The 19518-nt window shown below is 34.0% G+C and overlaps 1 protein-coding gene across 1 annotated transcript in view; it reads left to right on the forward strand.

The window, feature by feature from the left end:
- The first annotated feature begins 3646 nt into the window (after nt 1-3646).
- LOC141336961 (caskin-1-like) overlaps nt 3647-19518 on the forward strand; it is a 16748-nt gene continuing 876 nt past the window's right edge. The window contains exons 1-7 of the mRNA XM_073842684.1: nt 3647-3650; nt 8201-8252; nt 12210-12307; nt 14644-14789; nt 14873-14968; nt 18163-18284; nt 19311-19419. Coding sequence (XP_073698785.1) covers nt 3647-3650; nt 8201-8252; nt 12210-12307; nt 14644-14789; nt 14873-14968; nt 18163-18284; nt 19311-19419 — 627 coding nt within the window. The remainder of the gene's footprint in view (nt 3651-8200; nt 8253-12209; nt 12308-14643; nt 14790-14872; nt 14969-18162; nt 18285-19310; nt 19420-19518) is intronic.

Consider the following 19518-nt stretch of genomic DNA (forward strand, 5'->3'; position numbering starts at 1 on the left):
TTTTATCTCACAATTCAGAATTTATATTTGACAATTTAGACTTTTTTCTTGCAATTTTGAGTTTTTTATCTGACAATTCAGACTTTTTCTTTCAATTCTTAGTTTATGTGTCAAAATGTAGACTTTTTATTCTTGCCATTTTGAGTTTATATCTCACAATTCAGACATTTTATCTTGCAATTCAAGTTTTTCATCTGACTATTCAGACATTTTTATCACAATTATATATATACATCACAATTTAGAGTTTATATATCACAATTCAGAGTTTATATCTCACAATTCAGACATTTTTCTTGCAATTCAGAGTTTATATCTCACAATTGAGAATTTATATTTGAAAATTTAGGCTTTTTTCATGCAATTCTATATTTGTATCTCACAATTCAGACTTTTTCTTGCAATTCAGAGTTTATATCTCACAATTCAGACATTTTTCTTGCAATTCAGAGTTTATATCTCACAATTGAGAATTTATATTTGAAAATTTAGGCTTTTTTCATGCAATTCTATATTTGTATCTCACAATTCAGACTTTTTCTTGCAATTCAGAGTTTATATCTCACAATTCAGACATTTTTCTTGCAATTCAGAGTTTATATCTCACAATTGAGAATTTATATTTGAAAATTTAGGCTTTTTTCATGCAATTCTATATTTGTATCTCACAATTCAGACTTTTTCTTTCAATTCTTAGTTTACATCTGACAAGTCAGACTTTTTTCTTGCACTTCTGAGTTTATATTTCACAATTCAGACTTTTTTCTTGCAATTGTGAGTTTATATCTCAAATCAGACTTTTTTCTTGCAATTCTTGTTTTATTTAATCTCACATTTCTGCCCATTTTTTGTGACAAATCTGTGAAGAAATGTCAAAATTGTGACAAACGTGCAAGAAAAATGGTATTGACTTGTGGAAGAATTGTAAGATAAACAGTTGCAATTACCTCTTTAATATTTTTGTTTCATGTAGGAAACAAACAAATGTTGTATACTCAGATTTGCAAGTAAAAAGTCATTGGGAGATAAAATGTAGCAGTTTCCTTTTATTTTATGTTGGTGGAAACAGGGACTGTCACAGAATTATGCTCTCTGAGCTCTGCTCTAAGTAAATCCTGCCTGCCCTGTATTATACAAGCATCCTTGTAGAGAATGTGACACTGATGAGTATTTATCCATAATGTTCCTATTGTAAGCCACACCGGGTGAATTACAGCAAAGTATCAATATACTGATACATTACTGTCATTAGGATCTAGTTAGAGCCTGTAGGCCTGCGTATCTGATGTAGAATTGATCTGCGATTGTGCAGCTGATGTCAGTCACATGCTTGTCTAGGTGTCTGTGTCGTGGGCTGTCGATGAATTGATTACTTAATTACCAACAGAATGAAGTACAACGTAGGGGCTTTAAAACTGCTTTAGTCCAACGATTATCCTCTTTTCTTCAGTCCTAGAGACCAGCCGACTAAATTAAGCACAATAGCGCCTAAATGTTAACAAGGGACGAGAGCCTTGGTAATTAACTTCAGTGCGGTCGTGCAGCACTGAAGTTGGTCTAGAAAGCCAAGAAGATGCTTTACAAAAGCAGTGCATTTTGAAAGTGAAGTGTGTCATTTTTGTGTCATTAGCAGCAGCAATAGCAAATGCAAAAATAATGACTGTCCTGTGGATGTTGCGTGATCATGCATGGTGTCTTTTGGGCGTCTGCCCAATCACCCATATGGTTAAGCTGGCCCACATCCTAACTTTGCCCAATTTAATTTTTTTTTTTGTTTAAAGTACTACAGCTTCTTAACCATTAATAAAGGTCAATGAGGGCATTTACATTCTATCCACTATTTGTTCCATGAAATGATGAAATCTCCATGCCACTGGTGGTTTTTTTGTCAAAGATAGAAAAAACAGTGGCCCATTGGCTGGATGTTTCTCTTTTAATGTTATGTGAAGAGACTGATATTCTAAATCTACTTTGCCCAAAACTAAAGTCATGGAACTGAAGTCAATATACTGTAATGCTTTATTCTGTACAAACTGTTTCAAAGAAGAATCATAGATTACAAAATTCATCAATAATAGAAGAATTTTTAATTCTGCTGTAAAGCTGCTCTAACAAGACAACACCGTTATTTTTCAGCTCCAGTCAGTTCAGTTTTGGTTTAGTTCAAGGGTGTGTTTCCCAAAAGCAACTATGGTTTAAGTTCTGTCATTACCAATAGAGTTAAATGGAAGTTGCGACCATATTAGCTAACGATGCTTTTGGGAAATTTCAATCACTATGTAAAGTTGATCAATTATGAAACAAGTTTAATTACGCTATAAGCAGTTTCAAGGGTCTGAGTGCTACTGGAGAGGTTTATTAGAAACTATTGGAGCACTTTTTAATGTTTCCCAGCTGTGACTTTCTGATTTGTCAGTGCACTGTGTAGCTAATGAACTGGTTCATGATAGCTTAGTGTTGCTGTAAGGCCTAAATGAAAACTTGAACTCTAGTTTCTATATAGGAAAATTGGTAGTTAACTTTTATGCAATGCAGACTGGATTAAGCATATGCCCAACAGGGAACGTTCCCACAACTTTTATTAGCATTGTTTCAGGTTTTTAAAGGTTAGGACAGAACATTCTTAAAATAATATATATAAAGGATGTCCTAATACATCATTAATGATGGATTTACATTCTCATAACGTTAAGAGAAAACATTCTTATAACATTCTCATCCCTGTTTATTTTATTTATTTTACAAATTCTGAATTTCCTCATTCTGACCTTATTTCTCGCAATTGTGAGTTTATATCATGCAATTGCGAGAAAAAAAGTCAGAATTGTGACATGAAAAGTAAATTTTCTTTTTAAAAGAAAATGACCTTGTTTGTATTTTTTATTTAGTGGCGGAAATGGGCTGCCATTCCATTTATTTATTTTACAAAAGTACAAAAGTGTTTTCTTGTTTTATGACTCTACACACATAAAAGTAGACCCTTTTGCCATTTCAAAATGACAAAGTATTTTTAGTCCTATTTGTGGTCATCAGGAAAAACGAGACAGAGCACACCGGTGCAACAACAGTGGTGCCATGGGATGTTTTTCATGTTCGCGCCGCAGGTCGAAGCAACCCCAATAATATGATATTTAGCCCATGGAAGGTGTCTCTCACATTGTCCCACAGCAACATTAAAGTAGTGTGCATTAATGTACAATGTTTTATTCATTTGCCATATTTATTATTAGGGGCATCCAAATTGTTTGACATATTATAGTTACTTTCCCTGCTAATTAGTTGATTTTATAATGATGTAACTCAGTTACTAACTCAGTTACTATTTGTGAGAAGTAACTAGTAACTATAACTAATTACTTTTTTAAAGTAAATAAAATAAAATAAACAAAATAGTCCTTGTTGCATCAGTGGTTCAATTGTATTGTTATGAAGCTACGAGAATACTTTTTGTGCGCAAAGAAAACAAAAATAACTTTATTCAACAATGTCTTGTTGCTTCTGCGTCAGTAGCACTACGCAATGAATGAGGGTGAGTAATTAATGACAGAATTTTTATTTTTTTTGGGTAAACTATCCCTTAAGGAAGAGAGCAGCTCAGACATTCTGCTAAACTTCTCATTTTGTGTTCCTCTCAATTTGGAGCAACATGGGTAAGTAAATAATGTCAAGATTTTTATTTTTGGGTGACCTTATCCATTGAAAGACCATAAACTGTATGGCAACAAAATGCCAGGGATTTCCATTCTCTTTGAGCATTGTTTGGGGAGAAGTCTTGCTATGTTTCGGAGCAAAAATTTGATTTCAGCATTTTGCTGTGACAGATGATGGATTATATCATCTTAACCTTTAACCTTGTGTAGATTCCCAAGTCTTACTCGCTCCCAAACACTCCAGCTGGGTCTTTTGGAGCATAAAGCTGTGAATAAACTGGATCCAAGCGGAAGATGAGTATTAAAGAATGTTTGAGAGTTTGTGAGCAGGGGCTGGGCAACACTGATTGTTATTGTCATGGTTAAGGTCAAGGTTTCCATAGCAACAGGCACCAATGAGATTGCAGTGATAATGGTATGAATAATTTATCACATGGAAGGATTATGACTGAGTTCCAAAACACCTCATGGTGTGCGACTGTACGGGTGCCAGTTTGTGAATGTACACAAAATGCAAAATGCATGCTTCTATCCATAACTTCCCATCATGATACCATCTCCACGGTTGCTAAAGAGACATTGCATAGCATCTTCAGGTGAGGCGTTGCCATGGTATTTCTGTCACATTCTCTAATTAGCATCACAGTGACACTGAGTCGTCATGGAGATGCTCATTTGCGTTTTTATCATTTCATTGCGTAGTTTCTGAAGGTGACTTCAGATACAAAATGAGATGCTTAATTAGTTGTTGTGTATTAAATGTGCAATAATTACATATCTATTAATTTACTGTTTTCAAGAGATAATGTTGAATAGGGAAATTAATTAACTAATTCATCATCCTCACCGAGGCATAAGCATAATTGATTAGGCTGTGATCAGCGAGTATGAATAATAATATCATTTATGCATAATGAATAGCTTCTTAAGCATGTTTAGTAGAATAAGACTGCTATTAAGGTCAAATGAGCAGCACACAACACACACACACACACACATACAGGTTGTTTATTTCACCGTTTAGTGATATTTTCCTGCATTATAAATTTCTCTCGCTTTCTGTCTGTCTCTACACCCCCATCGCCTGTCTCACCCTCTGAGAAGGCTGCCATCTGGACCGCTTTCATTTAGCACACATACACACACACACACGCACGCACATACATCTGGAGATTAATATATCAAGCCATAGACATTTGATGGAAATATCACCCAGAATTTAATACATAGGTTTGATTTTGATTAGGATTGTCAGTGTTTTTGTAATATGTGCTTGTGCTTGTGCGTGGCTCATAACCAACTGTGATTAAACAGTTTCGCTTGAGTTTAATGAATGGAAACTTTACCTGCTGGCTTTGACTGAGAGGAATCCCCTCTGTGACTGAGCCACGTCTCGCTTTGACCTTAGTCCTCGATGTGAACATGGCGGGAAAGTATTTTAGACCTGCTAATTAGAGTTCTGCTTCAAAGCATGAAATCATTCAAACTGGAATTAAGAATGTTTTTTAAATTTCAATATATTCATAGAAGTTAATGCACATTTTTATGTGATTTTTGTACTTTTTCAGCATGACATACTTTCAGCAACATTTGATGTATTTGCACATTATACAGTGTTTTTTTCAGAATCATTAAATTATATTTATTATCAGTGTCTGACATGTAGTCTATATATGTAATATTATAACAATATTATACTTCTTTTATAGTATTTACTTGTATAATATTGTTAAACTGGTAAATTTTATATATTATGGAATCCCTTTTCCGCCACTGTATAAAACATAAAAAAGGTAATTGTGACTTTTTATCTCATGATTTTTCCGCAGTTGCAAGTTTATATCTCGCAATTCTGACATTTTTTTAGTACAGTATTTCTTTCCCCTCAAAATTGGACCTTATAAATCGCAATTGCGAGTTTATACATCACAATTCTGAGAAAAAAAATCTGAATTTCAAGAAAAAATAGTCAAGAGTTGCACATTTTGACCCTATTTCTCACAATTGAGTTTATATCAGGCAATTCTGGAAAAAAAAAGTCAGAATTGTGACTTTATATCTCACAATTCTAACTTCATAACATGCAATTGCTAGTTTATATCTCCCAATTCTGAGAAAACAGTCAGAATTGTGAGTTTGTATCATGCAATTGCAAGAAACAGGTCAGAATTGTGAGATAAAAAGTCAATTTTCAATTCAAAAGACAATTACCTTTTTTGTATTTTTATTTAGTGGCAGAAATGGGCTTCCATAGGACCAGATTCATCTCAAATGATTAAGTTATTATTATTTTTAAATAAATAAATAAATACAATTAAATATGTATTATTCTTATTCTTATTCTTATTATTAATATTATTAAATTAATTTTATATTATTGTATTAATATTATTATATTAATGTTTTATTAAAAGTAAACACAAAGCTTATTAATATGATTGATTATGTATTTTTATATGTGACCCTGGACCACAAAACCAATCATAAGGGTCATTTTTATTTTTGAGATTCATACATCATCTGAAAGCTGAATAAACATGCTTTCCATTGATGTATGGTTAGGATAGAACAATATTTGGTTGAGATACAACTACTTAAAAATCTGGAATCTGAGGTTGCAAAAAAAAAAAAAAAAAAAATTTTTTTTGAGAAAAACACCTTTATAGTTGTTCTTTAAAGTTCTTAGCAATGCATATTAATCAAAAAACAAGTTTTGATATATTTCCGGTAGGAAATGTACAAAATATCTTCATAGAACATAATCTTTACTTATTATCCTAATGATTTTTGCCATAAAAGGAAAATTGATAATTCTGACAATGTATTGTTGGCTATTGCTACAAATATAGCTCTGCCACTTACGTCACTTATAAAGTTTTTTCATTGGTAAACATTACATCATGTTTATGTCTAATCAAGATGTTTTTGTTAGTTTAACACAGGGGTCCCCAAACTTTTTTTGAGCAGGCCACATAATTTTCTTTTCTTTAATGGGGGGCCGGGTCAGTTTATAAAAGAAAATTCCATGGGCCGGACTGACTACTATTATTATTATTATTTTATTATGATTTTACCTGTATTTATTATACCTTTTAATGCTAGAATAGTTTATTATTTTTTATGCACCAGACAGACAAATGATCATTTCTTTTCAAAAGATATACAGGTGCATCTCAAATTAGAATGTCAGGGAAAAGTTCATTTATTTCAGTAATTCAACTCAAATTGTGAAACTTGTGTATTAAATAAATTTAATGCACGCAGAAGTAGTTTAAGTCTTTGGTTCTTTTAATTGTGATGATTTGGCTCACATTTAACAAAAACTCACCAATTCATTTTCTCAACAAATTAGAATATGGTGACATATCAGCTAATCAACTCAAAAGACCTGCAACGGTTTCCTGAGCCGTCAAAATAGTCTCCCAGTTTGGTTCACTAGGCTACACAATCCTGGGGAAGACTGCTGATCTGACAGTTGTCCAGAAGACAATCATTGACACCCTTCACAAGGAGGGTAAGCCACAAACATTGATTGCCAAAGAAGCTGTCTCTTCACAGAGTGCTGTATCCAAGCATGTTAACAGAAAGTTGAGTGGAAGGAAAAAGTGTGGAAGAAAAAGATGCACAACCAACCGAGAGAACTGCAGCCTTGACAGGCTTGTCAAGCAAAACTGATTCAAGAATTTGGGTGAACTGGCGCAAAGGCTGGGGTCAAGGCATAAAGAGCCACCACACACAGACATGTCAAGGAATTTGGCTACAGTTGTTGTATTCCTCTTGTTAAGCCACTCCTGAACATAGGAGAAGAAGAAACGGACTTTTGCAGTGATCCAAAGTCCTCTTTTCAGATGAGAGCAAGTTTTGTATTTTATTTGCAAATCAAGGTCCTAGAGTCTGGAGAAAGGGTGGAGAAGCTCAAAGCTCAAGTTGCTTGAAGTTCAGTAGTTAAGTTTAAGAAGTTAAGTTTCCACAGTCTGTGATGATTTGGGGTGCAATGTCATCTGCGGCTGTTGGTCCACTGTGTTTTTTGAATCACTCGTCAAATTGACTTTTCAACTGGTTCTCAGCTGAAAAACTTTGGGTAACTGGGAGATGAGTGAAGTCTTGCTTTTGCACTTGTCCCACAAGCAGTGCTAGTTTCACCTCAAATGCTATTGAGTCATTTTGTCATCGCTCTGATTTTTCTAGCTGGCTCGCGCATCACCTGTTCAATCACGGTGACACATTACTTTGAATGTACCATTCTGTTGGTGAATTTAACAAATAATTAGGCTATGTTAATAACTACGAGAAATTTTAGTTTGAAAGCCAACCTTTATTATCAAATACCGACATGATATAAGTAAAACATATTTAAAATTACATTTTCAAAATATGTCTCTGGCATTGTTCAGAGGGCCGGTCCAAATGTGGGGGCGGGCCGCATTCGGCCCCTGGGCCTTAGTTTGGGGACCCCTGGTTTAACAGATGTGTCAGTTTGGCCAAATGAATTAAACATCTTTCCTCACAATTCTAATCATTAAAACTAATCAAAACTGTTTTTCCTGCAGAGCTCCTGGGTGCTGCTAAGAAGGTGAATGTGAATTTCCAGGACACAGACGGGTGAGTTTCATTTGTAATACAGTAACATTTTCAATTAAATTATATAGTGATCAGCTGATGTGGACTATTCAGTCACTGCGTATGTTAAAGTAAACAGGAAACTGTGTTTCAATTTAATGTGATATATTTCTAGGTAAAATAGGGCAGGACTTTAAATTAATTAGCAGTTGATTGGATTGTGAATTGTATTTACCCGAATGGCCGTTAGGTGCTAGGAGGAAATGAGTTTAAAACTTAAGAGTGCTTGGTGACGTCAATACCATACAGTCTGTTTTCATTTAATGGTTAAATTATCTACTGCAAAGTCGGGTATGATGTTGAATGAACTTTTGTATGAATTCTCAAGACTCCTACAGTGCAGAATACAGGTATGTTGTTGTTAGAATGCTGCAGTGTATTAGAGTATGAGAGAGAGAGAGAGAGAGAGTGCGTGTGTGTGTGTGTGTGTGTGTGTGTGTGTGTGTGTGTGTGTGTGTGTGAGTGTGTGTCTGTAAGTGTGTACCTGGTATTCATCACGTTATGGGGACCAAATGTCCCCACAAGGATAGTAATACCAGTAGATTTTGACCTTATGGGGACATTTCTCAGGTCCCCATGAGGAAACAGGCTTATAAATCATGCACAATGAGTTTTTTTGATGAAGTAAAAGTGTGCACAATCTCCTGTGAGGGCTAGGTTTAGGTGTAGGGTAGGTGTAGGGCGATAGAAAATACGGTTTGTACAGTATAAAAACCATTGCGCCTATGGAATGTCCCCATAAAACATGTAAACCCAACATGTGTGTGTGTGTGTGTGTGTGTACACACGTGGCTTGGGGCTCTGGCAGAGAGAAATCTCTTACTCATGGAAGTAGGTCATAGCCTCCTGCTCAGTTAGGCAGTGAGGGATCGGAGTAAAGTGGTGGAGTTGAGTGCAATGAAGACCGATTAGGGACTCTCTAAAAAGTTACTCAGGAGGCTGAAAACACTTGGGCTGGAAATTAAATATTAGGATTAGGGTATTAAAAGGAGATACAGGCTGTTTGAAGACAATATGTAGACCCACATAGATACACCTCAAGATTTTCTGCAGAATAATAACGCCTGTTATTCACTCCCGGTTTCTGCTTACAAGTTCTATGGTATACACCATCTACCCTGAGTTTGTTTTTCCTCATTTAATTGGATTTTAAATGCATTTTTGAATGCATGTTGTGCATGTTATTATGGCATAAAATTTTAACATATTTGCTCCGTATGATTCAGCTACTGGTAAGAGTGTAGTAGATGTGACTGAGGGTGTGATCGTTTGCTTTGAGAGAAATTTAATCAAAAACAGATTTTGAAAAGATTTTGAAAAAGTTTTTTCGTCTTCTGCTGCCTGAATGTCCGTTGTCTTTAAATCCATGGTAATAACTATTTAATATCTAGGTTGTTGGTTGGAAGTTTAATGTGAATGACAGATGCTAAGGCTATTACTGACAGCAGATTTTATAGCTTTAGTGTTTTGAGCAACTGTATCTCTACATTATGAAATAAAAATGTATAACAGTATATAAAAAACTGAATCTATAAAATGTGCAATCATCACTATTTTATCAAAATTTCTAGCTTGCAGTGTTTTGATGCTACAGGCAGTCAATATATTTTGGTTGTTATTTTAGATACTTATAATGAAGTCCCACTTTTTTAAGTCATAATTGTGACCCTGGACCACAAAACCATAAGTCAATTTTTGAATAAATAAGCTTTCTGTTGATGTATGGTTTGTTAGGATATGACAATATTTGGCTGAGATACAATTATTTGAAAATCTGGAATCTGAGGATGCAAAAAGAAAAATATTGAGAAAATCGCCTTTAAAGTTGTCCAAATGAATTTCTTAGCAATGCATATTATTGATCAAAAATTAAGTTTTGATATATTTACGGTAGAAAACTGATAACATATCTTCATGAAACATGATGTTTACTTAATATCCTAATGATTTTTGGCATAAAAGAAAAATCAATAATTTTGCAGTGTATTTTTAGCTATTGTTACAAATATACCCGTGCTACTTAAGGCTGGTTTTGTGGTTCAGGGTCACAATTATAAGTCTAAATTATAACATAGGTTAAAAAAGTCATAATTATGAAATAAAACGTTTAAATTATTATAACATAAAAAGTCCAAATTATGATTTGTGTCAAAAATATGACATAAACAATTATAATTGTGCCTTGAAAGTTGAAATTACGACTTAAAACAAACCATTATCACATGAATAGTATCTTATTATTTCAATTGATTTTTTCTTAATTTAACTCAGTATTTCTAATAGCTAAAAGATTTAGTACCACGCTATGGTAAATCATAATTTTGACAAAAACAGTTATGAAATGCAAAGTCATGTTGAAATTGAGATACTAATTGTAATAAGTCAGAATTCATTAATAATTCATAAATCATAAATCATAACATAGGTTTAAAAAGTAAGAAACAATTCATAATTATGACAAATGTACAGTTTACATTTTTCTCATAATTTCATATAATTACTTTAATAATTACTACTACTAATAACTTTTTTCTCACTTTTTTTAGCCTATGTTATAGTTTAGACTCTGACTTAGTATCTCAGTTTCAGCATGAGTACTTCATAACTTTTAGTCATAATTATGATTTACCACAGCATGGTACTAAATCTTTTATGGCTTTAAGGTTTTGAGCAACTGTATCTCTACTTAGATTATGAAATAAAAATGTATAATGCTATAAAATGTGCAATCATCACTATTTCATCACTATTTCATAGCTTGCAGAGTGTTTTGATACAACAGGCAGTCAATATATTTTATTACAATTTTTTTTACTTATTTTAGATACCTATAATGTGCACTTTTACTTCTGTTTTCAACACTTGGTATTTCTAACAGCTGAAAGATTTAGGACCATGCTGTGCTAAATCATAATTCTCATACAATTTACTCATGTGAGTCTAAATTATAACATAGGTTAAAAAAGTCATAATTATGAGATAAAAAATTTAAATTATGAGATAAAAACTAATAATTAAGAGTAGCTTATGATTTCAATTGATTATGTAATAATTTAACTCTTTAATTTATTTCTAATAGCTAAAACATTTAGTACCACAGTGTGGTAAATCATAATTCTGACACAAAAAGTTATGAAATACTGTCATGTTGAAATTGAGATATTGAACTGTAAAAATCAATCATTTCAGTTTTTTGTCATAATTATGACTTGTTTATCACTTTTTTAACCTATTTTATAATTTAGACTCATAATCATGATTTAGTATCTCAGTTTCAACATGACTAAGTATTTAGTCATTTAAGTTATTAGAAATACTGAGTGAAATTATGACATATGACATAAATGACAAATTATAAGATACTATTTATGTGAAAATTATTAGTTTTTATCTCGTAATTTTAACTTTTAAGGCATAATTATAATTGTTTATGTCATATTTTTGACACAAGTCATAACTAGGACTTTTTATCTCATATTTTAAAGTTTTTATCTTATAATCATGACTTTGTGTCACATTTAAAGCATAATTATAATTATTTGTCATATTTTTGACACAAGTCATAATTAAGACATTTTATCTCATAATTTAAACTTTATCTCATAATTATGATGACTTTGTGGCACAATTATGATTTACCAAAGTATGATAAAAATGGGTTTCTGTCCTTATTTATGATACAATGGGTTAATTTAATTTCTTACAATTGCACCACTCTTATTGTGACAATGACTTAATGTATTAAATTTGATATTATATTCAAGTCATTCTTATTATTTAGTAAGTTAAAGGGACAGTTACTATTTCCATATAAATGATACTTTCACATTATACCATATTTAAATCAATTCCACAGGTTTCCCTCTAAAAACCTATACAGATTCTATATGTCAGGAAATGGTCAATGCATTATGTGTTTGTGTGCTTTTTTTTAAATAGGTTATCTGCCCTGCATCATGCTGCTCTTAATGGTAACGTGGAGGTGATTTCACTGTTGCTCGAGTCGCAATCTGTTGTAGACATCAAAGATCTGAAAGGTACAAACACACATAATTTATGAATTAATTGTAACTTATTCCTGTGGTGGTAAAGCTGAATTTAAAGCATCATTACTCTAGTCTTCAGTGTCACATGATTCTTCAGAAATAATTCTAATATGCTGATTTGCTGCTCAGGAAATATTTTTTATGTTTTTGTGTTATGTTGTGCTGTGTAATATTTTTGTGGAAACCATGATACACTGTTAGAGGATTTTTGGATGAATAAAAAGTTCAAAATAACAGCATTTATTCAAAATAATAATATTTTGAAACATTATAAATGTTCTTAAAAGATTCGTTCACTTCTAGAACAAACATTTACAGATAATTTATTCACCCCTTTTCATTTAAGATGTTTGTGTCTTTCTTTCTTCAGTCATAAAGAAATTATGATTCTTGAGGAAAACTTTTCCAGAATTATCTCCATATAGTGGACTTCAATGGTGCCCCCAAGTTTCAACTTCGAAAATGCAGTTTAAATGCAGCTTCAAAGGGCTCTAAATGATCCCAGGCAAGGAAAAAGGGTATTATTTAACAAAACGATCTGTCATTTTTGAAACAAACTATTCATATACTTTTAACCTCAAACACTTGTCTTGTCAATGTCTGCGTGAACTTTGTTTTTTACAGTTCAAGACAGTTAGGGTATGTCTAAAAACTCCCATCTCATTTTCTTCCTCAACTTCAAAATCGTCCTATATTGCTGCAGAAGTACCGACCCCGTGTTTACAAAGTGAACATGCAAAGAACATCAAACACCTACAGTATTACAAAAAACGGTATAACAGCGATGTAGGGCAATTTTTAAGTTGAAGAAGAAAACAAGATGGGAGTTTTTCAACATACCCTAATTGTATTGACCCGGATTACACAGAATACGCATGCGCAACGCAGGGACGAGACAATACAAGCATTTGAGGATAAGAAGTATATAAATTGTCAATTTGTTTCGAAAATGCCAGCCAAGAAAGAAGGGTCTTATCTAGCGAAACAATTGGTCATTTTCAAAACAAAACCTTGTTTTCTTCTTCAACTTCAAAATCGTCCTACATTGCTGCTTTACTGTTTTTTTTGTAAAGGTCGTTTGATGTTCTTCGCATGTTACTTTGTAAACATGGGGTCGGTACTTCTGCAGTGATGTAGGACGACTTTGAAGTTGAGGAAGAAAACGAGATGGGAGTTTTTAGACATACCCTAAACATTTCAGGATTTCTCTCCGTATAATGGACTTTAATGGTGCCCCCAAGTTTGAACCTCCAAAATCCAGTTTAAATGCAGCTTCAAAGGGCTCTAAACGATCCCAACCGAGGAAGAAGGGTCTCATCTAGCAAAACGATGTCATTTTCGAAACAAACTGACAATTTATATACTTTTAACCTCAAACGCTTGTCTTGTCAATGTCTGCGTGAACTGTTTTTTTATGGTTCAAGACAGTTAGGGTATGTCTAAAAAGTCATCCTACATCAATGCAGAAGTATGTTTGCAAAGTAACATGCAAAGAACATCAAACGCCCTTGTAGCGATGTAGGGCATTTTTGAAGTTGAAGAAGAAAACAAGTTTTTGTTTTGAAAATGACCAATTGTTTCGCTAGATAAGACCCTTCTTTCTTGGCTGGCATTTCCGAAACAAATTGACAATTTATTTACTTTTTAACCTCAAATGCTCGTATTGTCTCATCTCTGCATCTGTGTAATCCGGGTCAATACAGTTAGGGTATGTTGAAAAACTCCCATCTTGTTTTCTTCTTCAACATAAAAAACTGTTTTTGTAAAGGGTGTTTGAGGTTCTTTGCATGTTCACTTTGCAAAGACTGGGTCGGTACTTCTGCAATGATGTAGGGCGACTTTGAAGTTGAGGAAGAAAATGAGATGGGAGTTTTTAGACATGCCCTAACTGTAAAACCTACAAAAAAATGAATTCACACAGACATTGACAAGACATTGACATTTGAGGTTAAAAGTATATAAATTGTCAGTTTATTTCAAAAATGACAGATCGTTTTGCTAGATAAGACCCTTCTTCCTTGGGTGGGATCGTTTAGAGCCCTTTGAAGCTGCATTTTGAAGTTCAAACTTGGGGACACCACTAAAGTCCATTATATGGAGAGAAATCCTGAAATGTTTTCCTCAAGAAACCTAATTTCCTAACGACTAAAGAAAGTAAGACATGAACATCTTTGATGACAAGGGGTGAGTAAATTATCTGTAAATTTTTGTTCTGGAAGCGAACTACCACTTTAAAGTCACTTTTGAACAATTTAATGTGTCACTGATGAATAAAAGTGTTATTTTCTTTAAAAAAAACCTCACTTCTCTCTACCTTTTTTCTAAAGGGATGCGGCCCTTACATTATGCCGCTTGGCAGGGCAAGTGTGAGCCCATGAAAATGCTGCTCAAGGCAGGCTCCTCAGTCAACAGCCAATCAGATGAGGGACAGATCCCTTTACACCTCTCATCGCAACACGGCCATTATGAAGGAGTGAGTACACACAAATAAGCTTCAGACTGTCATGCTGTACAGACACATACTCACTGTACTGTACTGCATGTGTGTGTTTGCAGAGCGAGATGCTGCTCCAACATCAGTCGAACCCCTGCCTCAGAGACCACGCTGGGAAAACCCCTCTAGACTTGGCCTGCGAATTTGGACGAGTCACGGTCAGTTACGCTGTGCTTGTGTGTGTCTGTCTGCGTGTACGCGGGGGTTTGTGATAGATAGATGAGAAGCGGTGCTCCCCTGTGGGATTGTGGGAACTACACCTCTTCTCACGTTCTCAGCCAAATGCAGGAAAGCCTCATGCGCTCACAGCCCGGTTTTCACTGCTTCCAAATGAGCTCAAGAGATTGTCATAACAGTTTATTCTAACTTGGGTGTTTTAAAGGAACGTTTCCTTCAGACATTAATATTCTGTCACCATTTGCTCACCCTCAGATCTTTCTCTCTTCCTTTGAACACAACCGGAGAATTTTTTTAAATGGTACTGGATGCTATTTCAAAATATTAAAACTAATTAATTCTCTCAGAATCTTCCATGGATGGTAAACGATGAAAAACGGGGGGGGGGTAATTTCACTGATAATTTTCAACTCCTGTAACTGAAACATTGAATTACCTGAGATCATTCAGAAAACTGAATCAGTCTGATTTGTGAATTAAGCATTCAGTCCATTTAAGAACTAGAGCCGATTCAATGAGAAGATTCCACTTGAAAGAATGATTCATTTGTGAATGACTCACAGCTTTCATATGAACGCTCTAGGGAGAGTTAGGGCAGATGTCTGGATTCATTGAAAGTGGCTTTAAATTCAGTCTGTTCCTCATATAAATCAGCTTTAGAAGTCTTGCACTATATATGAGTCCATATATGAATTTACGATACTTTTATGGTCTTTTGCCATTTCTTTTGAAGCTTGAAAGCCTTCTTCTGTGTTCTAGAAGAAATAAAGTTATGGGTTTGGAGGGTGAGTCATTGAGGGAACTATTCCTTTTTATTCTTGTTTGTTACATTGACATATTGTTTTATTTTTCATATTAAATAATTAAGTAAAAATATTCAGTGTTAAAGTTGCTATATATAATGTTCTTTTTCCCTAACTTCCAGCCAGACTCAGATACTGAATTAGATCACTGCCTCTCTCCAAAATATCTCACTCCAAAGACATGTCAGCAAACCTGATGTCAGCTTACCTGACGCTCAAAGTGACTGACAGGCAGTGAGCGCCTCAAAGTCTTCTGATTGGCTAAACAATAGCGATCAAATCCCTTTTCGCTGTTGACAGGGCTTAAAGCTGTCACAGAGACAGGTGTGATATCTCAGCATACCTATTTCAGCGATAACTGCCAGGTAGTAGGACATTTACTGCATTCTGCTCAGTAAAAATATATTTACAGCGCCATTAACTGACATTTTTAAGAGTGTAAAAAATAAAGATTGAATATATTGTATAATATATTGTGCACTTTTATAGTTGAATTACGAGTGGTTTGAGGTACAAATTCATTATTTTGCACATAATGGTTTGATTTTGTGGGCTACAGTGCCAACATTCAATCAAACCCTTTTCCTACAGTTATTTAAGGTAAACCGGTCTGAATTTACTGTGGTTATTCTAATACCACATTTTTTGGACATATATATGCAGTTGAGGTCAAAAGTTTACATACACCTTGCAGAATCTGCAAAATGTTAATTATTTTACCAAGATAAGAGGGATGGTACAAATTGCATGTTATTTTTTATTTAGTACTGACATAAATAAGATATTTCACATAAAATACATTTACATATACTGTAGTCCACAAGAGAAAATAATAGTTGAATTAATAAAAATTATCCCATTCAAGATTTTAACAGACTTCTTAATATTCTTAATGCTGTTGTTACCTGAATGATCCACAGACGTTTTTTTTTTTTTTTTTTTTTTTTTGTTTAGTGATATTTGGTCTTGAACAGTTAAACTGCCTGCTGTTCTTCAGAGAAAATCTTTCAAGTCCCACAAATTCTTTGGTTTTTTAGCATTTTTGTGTATTTGATCCCTTTCCAACAATGACTGTGTGATTTTGAGATCCAGCTTTTCACACTGAGAACAACTGAGGGACTCATATGCAACTATTGCAGAAGAATCAAATGCTCACTGATGCTTCAGAAGGAAAAATTATGCATTAAAAGTGGGGGTGTAAACTTTTGAACAGAATGAAGATGTGTACATTTTTCTTATTTTACCTAAATATCTTCTTTTTTTGGCATTTAGTACTGTCCTTCAGAAGCTACTGAAGATACTTACATGTTCCCCAGAGGATAAAAAAAGTTAAATTTACCATGATCTTCAAATTCAAAAAGTTTTCACCCCTCAGGCTCTTAATGCATTTAGTTTCCTTTTGGAGCATCAGTAAACGTTTGATCCTTCTGTAATAGTTGCATATGAGTCCCTCAGTTGTCCTCAGTGTGAAAGGATGGATCTCAAAATCATACAGTCGTTGTTGGAAAAGGTTTAAATACACAAAAATGCAAAAACAAAGAATTTGAGGGACCTGAAGGATTTTTCTGAAGAACAGTGGGCAATTTAACTGTTCAGGACAAACAAGGGACTCATACAACTATCACTAAACCAAAAAAACAGCTGTGGATCATTCAGATATCAACACAGTATTAAGAATCAAGTGTATGTAAATTTTGAACGGAGTCATTTTTATAAATTCAACAATTATTTTCTCTTGTGGACTATATGTAAGCGTCTTTTCTGTGAAATATCTTATTCAGGTCAGTACTAAATAAAAAATAACATGCATTTTGCATTATCCCTTTTATTTTGGTAAAAATAATTAACATTTTGCAGATTCTGCAAGGTGAATGTAAACTTTTGACCTCAACGGTATACGTTCAGTCTGCTTTTAGTTCTGGGACATTTATATGGGTTTTAGTTTTAAGACTACCATTTTGGCTAAATCTGGCACATTTTACCCTGATTCTATGGTTAATTTATTTGTATTGCCCCTAATTAAACCGAACATTCACCCAAAATTGACAATTCTGTCATCATCTTTTACTCACCCTCAAGTTAAAAATATATTTTGACGAATACTGGTAAACAAACAGTGTCTGGTCCCCGTTGGGGACCACCAGCTGTTTGATTACCAACATATCTTCTTTTGTGTTCAGTGGAAGAAAGTCTCACACAGGTTTCAAACAACATGAGGGTGAATAAATGATGACAGAATTAGGTGAACTGTCCCTTTAAATAAATAAAGAATCAAAGAATATATCCATAGCAAATCAGATAGGACACATTACACACCTATGTAAGTTGTGCTTGTGCAGTATGCAGACATGAATCTTTTCTGTGTTCTACAGGTGGTACAGTTGCTCCTGAGCAGTAACATGTGTGCTGCTATGTTAGAACCGAAGCCCTCCGATCCCAATGGCATCAGCCCGCTCCATTTGGCTGCTAAGAATGGACATATCGAGATCATCAAGTAGGTGCTCGCTGGAGTTTGCCCTTCTGCACTTATTAAAACACATATGCGCTGAAATTATAACAGTGGGAAAGTTGTCATTTAAGTTACATCTCACATATTAGGTGCTCTTTACTGGTAGAGTTCAGGTGAGCATATTGTTATAAAAGTGCTATATTTTGCACATGTAATTTGGCACATATTAGAACTTAAATCTCAAACTATCCACTAAGGTGATTAAAATAATTGTATTCATTTACTTAATTAAATGAATAAAATGAGTCTCATTCAATTGAGCACAGATTCATTAACATGATCAAAATTATTATATTAAAATAAAAAACTGTTATTTTAAATAGTAATAATATGTTTGTAAGCTTAAGAAACATTAAAAAACTTTTCAACCCCAAACTTTTGAACTGTACTGTATATACTGTAAAGTCTGCAAAACTCAGAGAATGTTATGAACATTTTTTTATAAGAAATTGTGCCAGTTTTATTATTGCTTTCATTTAAATGCTGTACGAGGGGACAGACATTGACGGTGCGAAATCCTGACACAGCATTTAGCTCACTGACACAAAACTGCATGACTGATGTGCTAAGACAGGTCAGGAGCAAAGGGATCGGGGATGATGAGAGAAATGAAAGGCACTGTGGGCTGTCCGATCGGTCCCATGGAGGCTTCATTCATTAGATTCGCACACACACATTCAAAGCGCGTGTCCTCGTTTTTCCCTTTGATAGACAGTGCCATCACTGCCTAGTGACGCACAACGTTAATTAGTGATTTCATTACTCAACGCATATTTTAGGCTGTTTATGGATCAATATTAATGTGTTTAGTTGTAAAGGACACATATGAGACTTGATTTAAAGTCTGAAAATGTATAATTACCCAAATTAAAATTGAACCCCTTCAAGATATTTTAATAACCTTTTTCATGGAAATTGTTGTTTAGACTTCCTTTTTTAATGTTCAAATTGATAAATTGTGTACTGTTTCGAATAGTGTAGTGAAGGGTCTTCTTGTGTGTATGTGTTCAGGTTACTGATACAGGCTGGCATAGATATAAACCGACAGACGAAATCAGGCACAGCGTTGCATGAAGCTGCTCTCTGCGGGAAAACCGAGGCTGTACGACTGCTGCTGGATGTGAGTAATTCATTTGACTGCTTGCCAACAGTATGCATTATTTTTAAGTTACTTTATTGTTTTATATATATATATATATATATATATATATATATATAT

Source organism: Garra rufa, chromosome 6 (assembly GCF_049309525.1).
Source record: "Garra rufa chromosome 6, GarRuf1.0, whole genome shotgun sequence".
Classification (NCBI taxonomy): domain Eukaryota; kingdom Metazoa; phylum Chordata; class Actinopteri; order Cypriniformes; family Cyprinidae; genus Garra; species Garra rufa.